This window comes from Ipomoea triloba, chromosome 4, assembly GCF_003576645.1.
Source record: "Ipomoea triloba cultivar NCNSP0323 chromosome 4, ASM357664v1".
NCBI classification, from domain to species: domain Eukaryota; kingdom Viridiplantae; phylum Streptophyta; class Magnoliopsida; order Solanales; family Convolvulaceae; genus Ipomoea; species Ipomoea triloba.
Genome location: NC_044919.1, coordinates 34466658 through 34483115, shown reverse-complemented (window position 1 = coordinate 34483115; position 16458 = coordinate 34466658). Strand labels below are relative to the sequence as shown.

The 16458-nt window shown below is 34.3% G+C and overlaps 3 protein-coding genes across 3 annotated transcripts; all 3 read right to left on the bottom strand.

Moving 5' to 3' along the window:
- Positions 1-1072: 1072 nt before the first annotated feature.
- Positions 1073-3229, bottom strand: LOC116015584. Its single transcript, XM_031255689.1, has 3 exons — positions 2522-3229; positions 2369-2425; positions 1073-1960 (listed from the first exon to the last, which is right to left on the bottom strand). The coding sequence occupies exons 1-3, from the start codon at positions 2912-2914 to the stop codon at positions 1310-1312; spliced, it is 1101 nt and encodes a 366-aa protein (XP_031111549.1). The 5' UTR covers positions 2915-3229; the 3' UTR covers positions 1073-1309.
- Positions 3230-6198: 2969 nt separating this feature from the next.
- On the bottom strand, positions 6199-7487 carry LOC116015019 (F-box protein At2g27310). The gene has a single exon (XM_031255000.1). The coding sequence runs from the start codon at positions 7398-7400 to the stop codon at positions 6348-6350; it is 1053 nt and encodes a 350-aa protein (XP_031110860.1). The 5' UTR covers positions 7401-7487; the 3' UTR covers positions 6199-6347.
- A 4623-nt stretch (positions 7488-12110) lies between these two features.
- Positions 12111-16253, bottom strand: LOC116017894 (leucine-rich repeat and coiled-coil domain-containing protein 1). Its single transcript, XM_031258551.1, has 10 exons — positions 16098-16253; positions 15892-15963; positions 15678-15770; positions 14430-14511; positions 14281-14337; positions 14051-14115; positions 13871-13966; positions 13694-13780; positions 13452-13532; positions 12111-13366 (listed from the first exon to the last, which is right to left on the bottom strand). Exons 1-10 carry the CDS (start codon positions 16194-16196, stop codon positions 12584-12586), a joined length of 1515 nt encoding a protein of 504 aa, XP_031114411.1. The 5' UTR covers positions 16197-16253; the 3' UTR covers positions 12111-12583.
- Between the last annotated feature and the right edge of the window lie 205 nt (positions 16254-16458).

Here is a 16458-nt window from a genome sequence, read left to right as displayed (position 1 = left end):
ATTATTATTATTATTTATTTTAGCTATTATTTTTTTGTATTAAATAAAAATAATTCAATATTAAATATGTAAATTTGAATAAATATAAGCATCACAATAACCAACGATAAATTAGACTTTTAAAAAGAAAAATGCAATAAGCTTTTACCAAAAAATTGCTCTAAATAGTTTTGTTTTTTTTTTTTTCATTTTTAACTTTTTAGTATCAATAAGGTAAACTAAAAAGTTTGAGTAATTCTACATGTACTCTCATTCTACACCCTCATATTCTCCTCTATAATAAGTATGTGGCATGCTTTGATTGCTTAATATAAGGGAAAGTCATGATTTTTATCCATTACTCTTTTTTTCTCTAATAAAATTTAAACACTTAGTGAAAATAAAAGTTAAGAGTAGGTTTTTAAAATCCAAGTAGTATTTTTGAAAAGTTATTTACCAAACATTTGTTTTAGTTGTTCCACTTAGTAAATACGTACTAGTAGTTAAAATTTGTCAAAACAAAAGTTTGTCGATAAGCTGTTTTCCAAACGCATACAATATAACGTGAACTTCTTGAGAATCAAATAAGGGCATATGACCCTCCTTTTAGTAGTGTGAAATTTTTTTTATAAAGATAAATTATCAAATTCGTATCCTAAGTCCAGTGAATAATGTAATTAAGTTTTTTAACTGAACAAAAAAAGTTTCAATGAAGTCCTCTAAATGAATAAGATAATTAAATTATGTCTTATTATTACAATATTACCTCTATTGACTCTGTTAGAGTGTAATATAACACAAAGAGTCAATGCTCCCACTGGGGAGGACCAAGCTATGCCGTTTGACTACAAGGTTTTTGGCATCAAGACATTATGTGTTAGCCTAGTCAGCATCAAATCAATGATAACCTACTAAATAGGTAATAATGGGATGTAAGTGCACTATTCATTAGTTATTATTATTATTATTATTTTTTTTTTAAGATTTAAGAAGGCAATTTGAGGCTTTTTCACTTTTATAATACTTTTGTAATTAGTAGTAAAATGTGATGATCTAAACCAAAAATTTCCCCAATGTGTGAAAGAATTGGATGTGAAGTAATGGAGTTTTCATACATATAATTGAGGGAAACACCAAAACCATAGTGATGTGGTGATTATTTAACTAATGTGTAAAATAATGCCATGATCTAAAGAGTAGGGATTCAATTAAGTACTTGTCCACAAGTGACTTCAACTTTATCCATGTCTACCATTAGGTTGCAAGCTTTGTTACAAACATTATTCAATGGTAAGTTGGTAACTACTGCTGCCTGCAACACTTGCTAGGTTCATATGAAGGTGAAATCTTGGGAGGATGTTCTTGAAGAAGAAACTATCTGTTCTTTCTTCAGGTTTATAATCCTATTGTATCTCTCAGATTCATCTTTACAATAATCCCTTTTCCAAGCTTTTGAATCGCCCTCATAAAACCCACAACTCCATTCTGCATAGCTCCTCTTACTCTCCTCATCACAATCATCATCACAGACTTTTTCTTCCAAGATTTCATTTACTCTCTTCTCACTCTCCAGCTCTTTGGTTGCCTTCAACAGAGATGCCTTTGTGTCAGCCAATTCTCTGCCAAGCTTCTTGTTCAGCCTCTCTGTCTGTCTTCTCAGCTTCTTCTCTGTCTCCAGATCCCCAGAAATGGCTGTGATGGCGCTCTGAATCCTGTACTCTTCCCTGATTTTCCAGGCTGTTTTTTCTTTCTCGAACTGCTCCACCAGAAAATCTATTGCGCCGTGGCTGTGTTTCTGTTCTTTGATCAGTTTGCTCACGTGAATACATGCTCGATCCAGCTCGGATTTGAGGGCGGAGAAGAGGGTCAAACAAGTGGATTTGGATTGCTGCTCCTCAAGAGACCAAACGTGACTCACAACTTCTAGTAGCTGTTTTGAAGTGCTGAGGCCATGGCGGACATCTTTCAATCGGTTTCTGCTCTGTTAATTCTCAAGATTAACGTTGTTCAAGATTAAAGTGTTTTTTTTTAGGTGACGAATGAAAATCTGCAATCACTATGTAAGGTCGTACATTGGATAAACTATGTTTGTGACCTTAACAGGTAAAAAAAATACAAAGAGATAAATCAGTCTAGATTGCTCATAACCTCAAAGCAATGTGTACATTTGTTAAGCCAGAGTCAAGCAAGTAAATCAACATAGGTTGTCCATAGTTGATTAGTTCAAACCAAGAAAGCTAATGAGCGGCTCACATTGAAAATTGAACTTATAATTTTGTAGTTACCTAATCAACAATTCAATCAACTTGGTCGGGATTGAGTCGATTAAAGTAAGGTGTATGTTAATTCTCATAAAGCATGATGAGAAATGTGAGTGTTTACTAGTTACCTTCATAAAGCAATCACTTTCAAATGGGTAATCAGTCTGCAGAATCTTGTCAATTCCCTGCAAAATCAATCAAAAGTAAGCAGAAGTTGTTAATTAACTCGAAAGATTATATTCAAGACCCAAAAATCACATCAAAAAACTTGAAAACCCCACCTGAGAACGATCATCATTATCAGACTGCCAAGCTTTTGAATTTGGCTTCAAAACCCTCTCTTTCCTACCCCTTTCCTCCTCCACATTATTATTCTCCCCCTTCAACCCATTAATCTGCCACAAACTAGCAGCCAATTTCCGCGCAGAAACCAACAATTCTTTCTCTTTCTCCGAGTAGTTATAGGACTTGGCATCATCACTTTGCGGTATTGCTGACGTGGTCTTAAACTCCGGCGCCGGTGAGCTTGACCCGCCTCTCTTCCCGACCAAAACCGCCCGTTTCAACCGATAACTCCTCACGGTTGAAGACGACGACGACGACCCTCCCCTTTTCCTCACCTTGCAGCAATTCCCTCCATTTCTTCCATTCTCAATCGCACTTTGCCAACCCATTCTCAATCAAACTAATTCCTGCGAAAGCTTCGATCTTTGATTTTGGGTTGGGAGAGAAGGGCGAAGCAAACATGAGGGAGTGGTAGAGCTGCACTCATATAGTCTTTAATATGGGAGATAAATTGCAGTAAATGAGAGGATTTGCAGAAATTGGATTAGGTTGGGCTCCAACGGTCTACAAGTAGGAGTTAATAGGTAGAGGAGGAGTAGATCACGTCGTACGTAAGATTTTTGTCAGAGTTATGGTCGGAGTAGGCCCCGTTAACGGCCGGAAAATGTTGTCCTCATTTATCATTTATGTATGTATCTGCTAACTTCATCGCCTTTGCACTTTGCACCCTTTCACCATACTACAAACTCCTTTTCAAATTACTTCATAATATAAGTATGCTCTGTTGCCATCCCTATTTGATAACTCAAATCTCTTTTTGGTACGCTCTAACATAATCTTTTATTGAACCACTGTCATTTAGGAAAAAATATATAGATTTTAACCAAATTGTAAACTTATTACATACATTTCAAAAATTCATTAATGACGTATTAATTGATTATGCCTCATAGAAATAAACATATTAGAATTTTGAATACAAACATATCAGAATTTAAAATATTCAAATCAGCAACTATTAAATCACTCAAAATCCAAAATTTATTTCAAATCTCAATTTAAATAATTTGAATAACACCACCCTACTCGCATCACTCACTCTCTCTCCCTCTCTACTGTAACGAAGTGGAGCACAGCAGACAGAAGCCCGGAATTGAGGAACGCGGCCATGGTCAAAGCTATCAAGAAAGTGTAAATTATATTGTGGATCATGAATAATTTTTTTTAATATATTGAGTGCATATTATTTGTGTATCTAATATATATTATTTGATAATATATAAAATAATGTACCTTCAAAAAATAAACTTTAATGTATTAAAAATGTAACTTTAGTATAGAGGGGTGACAGAGAAAAATGGTGGTCCGAGAAGTTGAAAAGGGTGTGGAAGAGAGCAAAATTAAACATTTAAGGGCAAAAGTCTTAGCCTAAGGGGGTGGCAGAGAAGAATGGTGGCCCCAAATGTTGAATGGTGGGTACGGTGTGAAAGGGAGCAAAAGATATTAAACGAGATGTTGTCAAAGGGTGTCAAACCCACAACCTCTACAAGGCAACACACACCCTAACCCACTATTGGCACAACTTATCTTGTATACTAAAAAGAGGAAACTCCACTTATGCATGGGGAGTGCGTTGGAAGCAAAGTAGTGAAGAGGACACGTGCAACCAAGAATGAAGACTAGTCAATGTCGCATATTTGTCAACCATCCGGAAAATCTCAACACTATATAAGGGGCTTGATGTGTCCATGTAGACATTATTTCTTGGTTTACAACATCTCTCATCGTCCAATGGCTTGTGATCCTTAATTCCTACAACAACATTAGGGTTCAACTCCCACTAGCTATGCATTATTATTTTTTATTTAAGCTATAGTTTATATTGTTTATTTATTACTTTTTGCTGGTATCTCGGGTCATTTTTGACTAATATCTCGAGCTTTGTACATTTCATTTTGGACCTAGTGCCTCGAACAATAGTACTACTATTTTTCTACTTCTATTTTATACTTTATACTTGATTTATGGTGAACTTGATCTCAACAAAATATTCACATGATGTAATAATTGTTCGAAAAGACCGCGGATAATCCGAAAACAATTATATTTGGTTTGGCAGAAATCAAATGTGTTTAGCCCAAGACAATAATATTTGGGCTGACAACCAGGTTGCCCCAACCCAAATAAAATATGTTGGCGGATAACAATAACACTCCATTTGTCATTTGATTCAAAAAAAAAAAAAAAACCCTTTATTTAGGAAAGAAATCTAAATTTAATATAAAAAAATCACAAAATATATATGAAAACACTTGAAACAAGCACTTGTTCCATTGAAAAAAGAATTTGCGAGGAATGCTGACTCTCTCTCTCCCTCTCTCTACTAATTTTGAATTTTGATGATTTTATTATCAATTTTAATACCATAATAAATGTTATTTATAATCTCTCCTCTTATAAAAATGTTATTTATCAATCTTATAAATGTTATTTATAATAATGTAAGATATTATATAAAAATAAAAATATTAAAAAAAAGGACCACGGTAATAGGTGGAAGCCAGTATTCAAAAGGTATCCAAAATGGACCAAGCGGCTGCCCGCCGGTCCGGCTCTGCTGCCGTCCTTTTTGATTTAGAAGATTCAACGCCAAGTCGCCAATTATTATTATTATTATTATTATTATTATTATTATTTTATTTTATTTTATTATTATTGTCACATCCAATTAGGTTAAGACCGCTTGTTATTATTAATTAAAACAAAAGCGAAAGCTATAGAACTAACCAAATTGACAAATGGCCAATTAGAGCTCTATATTTGTCCATTATTAAATTAATTTGATGGGCCCACATCACCTTACTTAAAATGAAGTGTGCGTTGTATATGTAGCTGTGTACAGTGTACTTTAGATAGTATAGTTGGCTACTATCTTAGCTACATGGGTCGGATAATATATGGTTTAATAAAGTTTCCGATTATTCAATTAAAAGACTTTAAAAAAGAACGCATAGTGAAACAAGAGATTTGAATAATGAAATTATATGTTAGTCATCTTTATTAACAGATAAATTATTTTTTTAAAATTTTTATAATTTTTTATAATATAATATTTCATGTATACTTTCTCAAAAATTTTCAGCCGAAAGAATCAAAGCCCTCACCACTAAAATTAAGATGTGATAACAACTTTACTAATCAACATTTTTTTTTTTTTGAATAAGACCAAGAAATGGTGTGGACACCACGGGAATTGTATTGCCATCTAACCTAACATGGTGTGATGGAGTACTTTAGGTGGGTCCACTTGGTATATTTTCCCCCATTCATGCTTAATCTCTTATTAAGTATTGCTTAATGAGGACCAACATGCTGGCCCAACTTTATAAACTTGAATCAATTCTATATTTCTATTACAAAATAAGGTTTAGAGATTTTTTTTTTCTTTTAATTCTTCAATTATATTGCAACCATTCTACTTCATTGGTTCTTAAATTGACATTGAAATATTATTTGTAGTATTTCTAGTATTCCAAACAAGCAATTTGTAATAAAATTAAATTAATGCAACAACTACTAAACAATGACTCGATTCAAGCGTCCATGAACAACTCAATTGGTCACATAGGTAACTTCAATTGCATAGAAATATGTAAAGAAGAAAAGTTAAGGGTAGGTAAATTCTCAAAAATAGTTCACTATTTATGTACTTGAAAAATGAATATTGGTACAACACATGTTATAATAGGTGTATTGTGTAATTTTCATCATAAAACAACCAGCTATATATAATATATAATAAAATGAATAAATGGGATGTGACTAAAATAAGTGTGAAAAGTAAATTCTACCCCTTTCCGAACCCAGTAAAACCAGGGTAAAAAAAGCGATCAAAATGGTAATTCCACCAGCTATGCACGCCATATCCAATCTATCCTCTCTTCTCTGTTTTATCTCCCTCCATTGTTTCTTGTACTCCACGAATTCCTTGTACCTTTCTTTAGCTTCTCCTTCTTCCCTTTTCTTCCTCTTTCTTTCCATGGCGTCTTGTAAAATTACCATGCTGTCCTTCCCGTTCATGGTTTTTCCATCCATGTCCTCCACCTGCATGCTCACCTCTCTCACGTGTAGCTCCCCTCCTTCTTTCCCCTCGCACATGGCCACCACGCTGCACTGCGCCAGTTCTTTACCGGTGATTTCGCCACCGGAAATTACGGTGCCGAAGTTTATCTTTATGTCTCCGGTGAGCCAGTGGCGGCGGATGTTTACCGGTTTCAGGCTTGATATGTTCACGGCGCGTTTTGTCGACGCGTTGATCAGGATCCAGCTCAGCGTGAGGTGTTTCTCCAGGTGGGCCACGGTGGTGGCCTCGTCGCCGGCGAATTTCACCGGCGTCGGCACCGTCTCGGACATGCCGAGGAGGTCGATTCGGAACGGGGAGGAACGGAACCAGCCGGAGGAGGTTTCGGAGACAATGGCCTTAGAGTATATCAGTTTCTCGCCGTAGAGGATATCGACGGCGGAGATGAGCTCCGGCGCCGGAGATCCGCGGCGGCGCTCCTCTCCCTGGCGGTGGTGATGAATGGTGGGGAAAGCGTCGGAGAAGAACGAGCGGTGGCCGGAGGGGAAGCCGGAGATGACGTGGCGGACGATCGGATCGGTGGTTGACGGCCAAGCGGAGTTGCAAATCTCCCGCCAGAGATTCTCCTCCGAACAAAGTTCCCTTAGCTGCGAGCCGGCGGAGCCGGCGGCGGCTAGCGTTGCGCCGTCTAATCTTTTCAATATGTGTGTTTGAATAATCTCGGGATGGACGGCGGTGATCGCCGTCGCTCCGCCGTGATCGGCGGCCGGTGTTGTGGTGTGGGAACAAGACATTGGAATTATCTTGTATCTAGATAGAATAGCTGTAGTGTTAATATATAGTCAAATTAGAATGGGGTTTAGTACTCGAAAAAAATTAAAAGAATGGGGGGGTTTTTAAGGACGCCTGAGGGATAAATTGGTCAACCGAACGACCAGTCAAAGCCGGCAAGCATGAAGAACAGTAATCCATATTTTACATATTCATTTCTAGATCAATATATGCATACGTGTATACACACACGCATATAAATATCACATGCTTGTTTAAAATTGTAATCTAAAAATAACTTAGATGTCAAATTTTACATCCCACCCCATTAAATGCCAAGATTAAAAAATCAATTGCAACCGTAATATGGAGTTTTACTTTCTTGTAAGCAATATATGCTGGTTTCACAGAGTCACAATACTACTTTATTATTCGTCACCTTAGAGTATTTAGTCTTGTAAGATGGAATTTTATCGTGCCCCATGCTACACATGTCAGAGCGTAAGCCAGCTAGTGATGCTTTTGGCTACGTACTGGACTTTCACCATCTTTTGTGCAGCATTCAGGCTACTTTACTTGGTAGTACGACGTTTGTAATACTCTCTCACAATTCCGTTTTCACGGTTTAGAATATTCCCAGTTCGGTCACCGCTACTACAGAAATCACTTTTGTTTTCTTTACCTCTAGCTATTACATCCACCTAAATAGTCGTTATTGAGTCATTGTAATTTAACTCCTGAACAATTCATGTGGGACCAAGTGTGAGAGTCTGCAGGATAATTTCACATTTTACATCCAATTTTTTTTTTTTAAATCAAGTAATGTATTAATTTGTGAATGAGATGAGGAGTATTTTTCGCTACTAAAATGTGTAAACATATTGAAAGATGGGAATTAGAGCTATCACGCTATGTGTACACGTTTTTGTTAAGGAGTCAGCTTCATATGATGGCTATGGCTAACCCCTACTTTTACTTTACTTCCACCCACCCTTAATATCTAAGACACAATTTTTGAATCATATCATTTCCACACTCTAACCTAACTCTATTAGGTTAGGACCCTTTGGAATGCTATAATTTTGACTTGTAGTTTCTTTTTGGTGTATACTTGTATGTGAAGCTTTGAAAATTCACTCTAACATGTTATTATTGTGATTAAGAGAGCATTAAACTTCCATCTAATAGTATTTATGAGTAATTTATATTCCGATCAAAGAGTAGAGGTATTTGGTAATTGTACTAGATTGTGATAAATTTGAGTTTAATTAAGTTACTATCACATTAAAAAAAAATATTCAAATTCAAAATAATTAAATTCTTTCTTTTAGAATCATGTGTGGTTTGTAACATTGAAGTATTGAGAATCATATGTTTGGTTTGCAAACGTTTGACTCTCCCCCAATGGGATTCGATAGTGGAGTAATGCTAATGTTGTGGTTGTTGAGTGTTGACTATTTGTAATTGCTTTGTTTTTCAATGCATTTAAAATACACTAGTATTTATACAGGTCATGCATAAAAGTGAATATCCAATATTAAAATTATAATTATATTAAAATAAAAAAAAATAGTAATAATAAAATAAATCACATAATTAAGTTGTCAACTCTTTTAAAGAAATGTTTGTTTTGGTAAAATATTGTAAAAGATTATTTGTTTGTGATAAAGTTGAGAATTTTGGTTAAGTTTATTTGTATTGATTAGTTAGCTATAGTATGTAAATACACAATTGTTATATTTTTATATTTACATAGTAGTCAGCGCCACATTTTGATGACAGGATGATAAACTCAACCCTCCAAACCGCTGGTCAACAATAATTGGTAAATATGTAAATAATAGTTCAGAGGTTTAATATAGTATTTAATAATTAGGTAAATTATTTTGATAAGTAATGCATTCAAGGTAAATACAATTAGACAAATAATTTAGTAATCAAAACTTACCTAACGAAATACTTTGATGTGTAAATATAATTTGGCCTGAAAAAATTAAAGTACAATATTTCAACATAATATATAGCTTGAAAAACGTTTTAAAAAAATACAAACATAATTCAAGAATATAATTTGCATTAATTCCTATAAATTAGTTATTTAGATTAGAACTGGATATTTTATTTTAATTAAGAGGCAACTTGTGGACAGAAATTAATTTTTTTTTTAAGATTTGAAATGACGAAATCATGAGTTCATGACTGAATTTAGGCCTAAGTATATGACTTGGTCTTAAGATATGAAGTTGAAGTTATGTATGGGATTAATTAGGCTAAACCCACTTGTGGTCCGTTGTGGATGGCATATCGTTAATTGTCTACCGAGTTGCGACCTAACAAGTTGTCTACAACATGGGATGCTAGCTTGTTTCTCATTCATATACATTTCAAGTAATTAATTAAGCTGGAATTCGCCAAGCGCCTTGTGTTCAAATGGTACGTAACTAGTAACTCTCCTGTGAACTTCTTATAAATTGTGTTTTTAAGTCAAAATATATAAATTGAGTATATTAACATTGTGTGTTCGTGTATACAAATTATGAATTTTTAAAAAGTAAATTGTTAACATTTAATATGTGAATTATGAATACGCATAAAAACACCTAGACCACAACAAGAATATCTTGACCCAACCAAAATAGACATGTAATTTTCACATAAAAAAAGATTGTTGTATCCCTTATTTTATACCCATTTGGCCATTTATTTATATTTTTAATATTCAAAATTCAGGTTGGGGTTATCCTATCCGGCTATCCCCATAAAACCACCCATTGTATTACTTAACGAATAACGATACAAAACCCACATAGGTTTTCGGAAGATAATGTTAAGCTGTAGGGTTAAAAATATAATCCATACTGATACAACTAACACGTAGTACACATTATTTCAAAAAAAAAAACAAAAAAAAACACGTAGTACACATACAATGTTCTCAGCCTGTCGATTGTTGACACGATATTATATTATTCGTATGGAGCCAAAACTACACGTCCAAACATTTGCCTAGGCTCCTACAATTTTTTTTTTTTACTACTGATTCTGTTATAATGCAGTATCTGTTTATAATTACTTTTTCAACTTATTGAAGCACAAAATGTCAATATCACTCCACCGAAATTTAAACCCATTCATTTTTATATGAAAGTGCAATTGAATGCCACTAGATTACAAAGGATGACTCCTATATCTTATTTCTATCATTTATTGTGGATAGAGACGCTTACCTTGCAATTTGCATCAAACCCCTAGCTAGCTAGCTCTTCTTTCCTATTTCTACACACACCCTGACCCTATCCAATGCACGTGTTCAATGTTGGGGAATCTCTAACAATTCATCGTCACAATTACACACATCACTGTCTTCTTCCTCGTTTCGGCTATGACAACATTTTAAAACATTAATTTAAGTAGTTAAACATCATTAACACATCAAAATCCTCAATATGTTTCTCATGATAATCATAAACTTTGAAGTTCCTAATCTAAGCTAGCTGGCCAAATAACCACAGCCATATATAGTTTTCACATACCCAATCCAGTAATTAACCACGTACAGCTAATTATAATATAATTGATTAAATTGATAAGAATGAAAAGAAAAAAGTAAAAATGTGTGGAGTGCATATATAATTATTGTCGGCCGGGATTGGGAGCTCAATTGGGTGGATGAATTCAAGCCCACCAACTGAATCGCAGTCTTATCCATTCGTCGGCCCCCATACGATGATTCCCTTCTGAGAAAGGTCAATACTTTGAGATTTTTTTTATTGAGTTTTGTCATCTTCATGAACTTTTGGAACAAATTCATGGTTTTTAAAACATAGTCCAACAATATCAAAAGTTATCAAAATTTCTTTTAAAAAAAAATTATTAAAACAATCTCAATCCAAAACATTTAAAATATATTTTTTTAAGTTATCAAAACAATCTCAATCCAAAACATTTAAAATATTTAAAAGATTTAATCCGCACCCCATCCCATGGGTTGTTATGCCGTGGACCCAGGTCCACCTTGCAAGGTGGACCTGAGTCTACATTCACATATCATATACTTTACATTCACATACGTTATACTCTACATTCACAATTTGTAAACTCCACATTCACACATTACAAGATTATATGTTTAGTAACTATATTACCACTGTTGTGCATTCACACATTCAAAACTCTATATTCACAGGTCCTATACTCCATATTCACAACTTGAGAACTCCACATTCACACATTACAAGGCTACAAGTTGCTAGAACTTCTTAAGTCTATTACAGATTCACACATGCATAACTCTACATTCACGATTTCTATACTTCATATTCACAATTTGAAACCTCCACATTCACACATTTCAATCATAAATCTACATTCACGATTTCTATACTCTACATTCACACTTTGAAACCTCTACATTCACACATTTTTAGACAACTCTATATTCAACAATACGTTAACTAATTTTCTTTAAGAAAAAAAAAAAGAGACAAAAACGACGTAGTTTTGGACCCAGGTCCACCCACGGCATAATTTGCGCCATCCCATCCCCAGGAGGAACATCACTCACAAAAAGGCGAACAGATAAAGTGTAAGGTGGCAGGACACATGTAATCTTGCTGTACTATCTCCACGTAAGATGTGGAGTTGCAATTTGCAAAGCAGATTATTCACCAACTCAATTTATCATTGGTGAATAAGTCTGAAAATAATAAAAATAAATAAAATTTTAACAAATACTAAATACCAACTTTATTTCTCAAATTTAGGACAGTTTTCATTAATTAAGCCACAAATACTAAATACCAACTTTATTTCTCAAATTCCTCTTTTAAACTCCATTCGTTCAATCACACGAGTTGTTGACCATGGAGTAGTATGTATAGTGTTTAGCATAACACAGACAGTCGATGCAAAGTTTTGCTAATCAAATGCTATCTTCAAAAAATTCATCACTATGAAATTCAAACTTGCTGAGAAAATAGGAATTGCAAACTTATAATGGTCTTACTCTCAGAGTCTCAGTGACGATAGTTTCAGAGTCCACCCTCTCATTCAAGCACTCATGATAGGCATCAGGGACACAAAAGCTATACGCTTGAACCATGAGGCTAATATCTCATGCAAATCGCCTCCCTTTGAACTACCCAAAATGGGTTGAAAGGGCTTAAAATAGAGTACCCAAAGGCCAAATAAGCAAACCAGAATATTTTTAAGCATCCCACGTTGATGGTCCACCCAAACCAACTTCATCAGCTGCTGTTGATAATTGCAGAGCTCCGGGATCAATGTTTTGTTTCTTATTCTTCTTTTTCTTTTTATTGAAAGTAACTACTCCTGCAATTTCATCAACAGTATGAATGGCTCCCTGATCTGTTTCCATCATACCACTGCTTATGGAATTAGCTGACATGTCAGCCATAAAAAGATCCATGAAAGGAGTCTCTCCATCATCGATCACGGCATTTTTACTTTGTTTAGCCTCCTTCTGTTCTTTACCTAGTTCCTTCTCAATCTTGGCAACGCCTACTTTCTGATTTGAAGTTTTCTCGGTTACAAGTTCACTCTTTTTTGGTTTTTTCTGCTTTGATTCCTTCCTAGTATCAGACAGAGCTTCAATGTCATTGTTGGTATGCTTTTTATTCTCCAACTGCTGCATCTCACGATCAGAAGTTTTCTCCTTGGCATTTTCATTCTTTTTCTTGTTCTTTTGCTTTGATTCCTTTGTCACATCAGGATCTTGGGATATAACTTCCACTTTATCAGCAATATTCTTGTTCAACTTCAATTTCTTCTTTGATTTCTCATTGAATAAAGCAATATTATCTTTATGATTCAATGTTTCCTCCTCCTGTGTTTCACTTCTCTTCTGCTTTTTAGGCTTTGATTCTTTCCCATCCCAATCACCAATGCTGTCAGGATGAACACCCTCGTTCAAGATCTTGTCAATCGGTTTAGCATTAAAAGTCACCACAGTTGGCACTAGTTTTTTAATCTGATAAAGCATGATTCAGAAAGGTCATTGCAAGCTATGACATAAAGAGATTACCAAAGAAAAAAAGAGTGCAGCCAGAATTAACCTTTTTTGCCAGACCCTCCTTTTCAGCAATAGGGTTCCCAAGCAGATTTAAATTTTTTAGGTTAACTAGTGAAGACAGAACCTGTGATCAAATGTGGTCAGTATGAATATATATATATATATATATATATATATATATATATATATACTGAGGTAAATTCAAAACTGGGAATCAATCACATAACATTAGCAGGGGGAGGGATAGTAGAACAAACAACTGCAATCTGCAATAAAAATACCTACCTTAAGATCTGACCACCTCATGATTTCATTGTTTCCTATGTCTAAGTTCAGCAATTTTGTATTACAAGCCAACTCACTTGGGAGTGTCTGAAAATTGAAGATGGAAACCGGGAAATTATTGCTAGAATGATGAAGAAGATGACTTGATGGCAATGAACAATCGACTATAGCACAAACCTTAATCTCATTATGAGAAAGTCGCAGTTCTTTTAACTCTGTGCATGATTTGAGTGAAGAGTCAATACATTCTAGCTGGCAGTTAGAAAGAGATAACTGCAAGGAAAGCTTCCATTTAAATCATGGATGCATTGATATAGGTTTCTACAAAAAAAAGATGAATAAATTTTAACTGCTTACTTTTGAAAGTGAATTTTTTTTGGCAAGAAACAGGCCAATTCCTCGTATTGGATTCCTAGAAAGAACTGCAAACGAATGCCAAAAGGCAAATAGGTTAATAGGTAAGTCCAACTTTTTTCATCTTCTGGAAAGCAGTAGAGATATTGAAATGATATAACCGCTACATTATTATCATATTGTGTTTAAAGTCCTAAAACAATTCTAATGCTTGAAAATATCAATGGTAATACCTAGAGTATTCAAGTCTTTCATTTGATCAAGTTTACAAATAGAAGTAATCTCATTATCTGCCACAGGGTAAAATTAGAAAAGGAAGAGGTTAGTTCATCCAGATGTAACCAGTTCAAGGCAAACAGGAGTTGACAGATGAAAAACTTACCATTCAAGATCAATGCACCCAAACTTACAAGAGAACTAAGCTCATCCATTGATTTGAGCTTGTTTTTTGAGGCATTTAATACCTGATACAAATATTTAACAGAAGAAAAATGTAAAAAGAAGACTAGTTTTTTAACTTTTAGAACTCATACAGTTATATAATCAAGTACTCAATTAATTTACAAAGCTGAATATAAATACAATAATAAAGCAATTTTTCCAGCAAACAAACAGTTTTAAGTTTAAAACAAAACTTAAGCTATCCACAAATTTCTTAATACAAACATGAAACATTTATTGTTAGGCTATGCTGGAAAGAGAGGCAAATATGTAAAAGGCTTTAAATGCAATACCCATCATATCTAATGTTTCCATACTGTGGTATGTACCGCTAGTCCGCTATTCTAAACAAACATTTGAAAGCACTAGATGCATGTGAGACCACAAGTGTAGATTTCTGAAAATTCATTTGCAAAAAAATATTTTTGTTCCAAGAATTAAGAATGGTAGACCAATAAAAGAAGCATACTCCATTGGCAGTCTCATATGAGATTGAAATAGTTGAGAGTATGGTCCTTCACATATAAAACCTATAGGTCAATGCCACAAATGCTTTCACTCTTTCAAATGTAAAGAATAGCAACGATGTCATTTAATACGCATTTACAAGACACCAGAAGAAGCACAGAGTTGATAGCACCAAGATATGAGGTAAACCAATACATGGTCCAATGCATGAAACTTCTTATGCCAAAGAACCAAATGTCGAGATTTCAATCAGAGGAATAAATAGAAGTATATAAGTCCATGTTAAGACAGTGTTTATCTAATTTAGAGAAGATTTGATGAAAAATATTTGGATCTGGAGTGAAACACCATATAAACCTTTGAGCTATCTTCCTCACTCTTAAGATTCATTTTAAATTATTATATACTGACATACTGTACCTATTTCCAACTATTCTTATTACAAGTACATTCTACTCTAGGGAGTATTACTTTAGAAAAGGTTGGCTCAGGCAGTTTTTGCTTGATTCCAAAACCAAATACACCATCAAGTAGAAAATCAACAGGACAGAAGTTCATACTAAGCTGGATATAATACGTACCAAAACATAATTTTTTGAACCTAACTCACACAAAAGTGAAAAATAAAAACAAAACAAAAAATTACCTTCAGTCTATAAATAGACTCATCCAAACTAAAAATAGAATTCAAATGCAGGAATATGGCTAAATGTGAACTTACAGTTAGTTTACTGAAGCTTTCAATTCCTTTCAAACTCTGAAGTTTGTTCTGGGCTACTGATAACCACTTCAAGTTCACGCATGACTTCAATCCCTACAATTCATTTCAACAATAAATAATTAAATAAATAAAATAAAATAAAATGACTGAGTTGCTGGTTAAACACCCGACAAGATTAATTATAAAAGAAAAATCGAAAGCCCAGCCAAAGTACCTCAATGGAAATCAGATTGTTGAAGCTAAGGTCCAGTCTTTGTATATTTTCGAACTCAACCAAGCACGATACCTATTTTTTTAAAAATAATTGTGAATACAACCCAAAAAAAAAAAAGCACACACACACACACACAATTGAAGTATAAATAAATAAATAAGTGAACTTGAAAGAGAAAGTAATGGACTGTTTGGGAGAAAAGTTACGTCGGAGAGAGCCTTGTGGGTGAGGGATAGATTGGAAATGGAGTTGGGGTCACCGGTGTTGCTCTGTTGAAGCACCTGCTTCGCGCTCAGCACAGCCATTGTTAGGTGCTGGGTTAGGGTTTCTGTCTGTTGCTCTACATCTAAAACCCTATATAACAATGTTTATATTACTGACATTTTCCATATCATGTTATCATATCTTTTTACTACCTTTTAATTTGTAAATTTTGTAGAAAAGATATAATCAATAAGAAAACTATTATCATAGCATGTATTTGATTGTATTTTTACTAATTGCTGGTTTTTTTACTCATGTCTATTTTTAAATATGACTATGTTCCAAAAAAAACATGAAAAATGA

Bases quoted from the DNA above. Each gene is read 5' to 3' on its own strand.
- LOC116015584 (XM_031255689.1), bottom strand. From the start codon at position 2,914: ATGGGTTGGCAAAGTGCGATTGAGAATGGAAGAAATGGAGGGAATTGC. The intron at 2,426-2,521 runs GTGGGGTTTTCA...TTGATTTTGCAG, and splicing joins ATAATGATGATCGTTCTCAG to GGAATTGACAAGATTCTGCA. The intron at 1,961-2,368 runs GTAACTAGTAAA...GAGAATTAACAG, and splicing joins AAAGTGATTGCTTTATGAAG to AGCAGAAACCGATTGAAAGA.
- LOC116015019 (XM_031255000.1), bottom strand. From the start codon at position 7,400: ATGTCTTGTTCCCACACCACAACACCGGCCGCCGATCACGGCGGAGCG.
- LOC116017894 (XM_031258551.1), bottom strand. From the start codon at position 16,196: ATGGCTGTGCTGAGCGCGAAGCAGGTGCTTCAACAGAGCAACACCGGT. The intron at 14,338-14,429 runs GTAAGTTTTTCA...ACCCTGTGGCAG, and splicing joins GGGTGCATTGATCTTGAATG to ATAATGAGATTACTTCTATT. The intron at 14,116-14,280 runs GTATTACCATTG...ATTCGTTTGCAG, and splicing joins GAAAGACTTGAATACTCTAG to TTCTTTCTAGGAATCCAATA.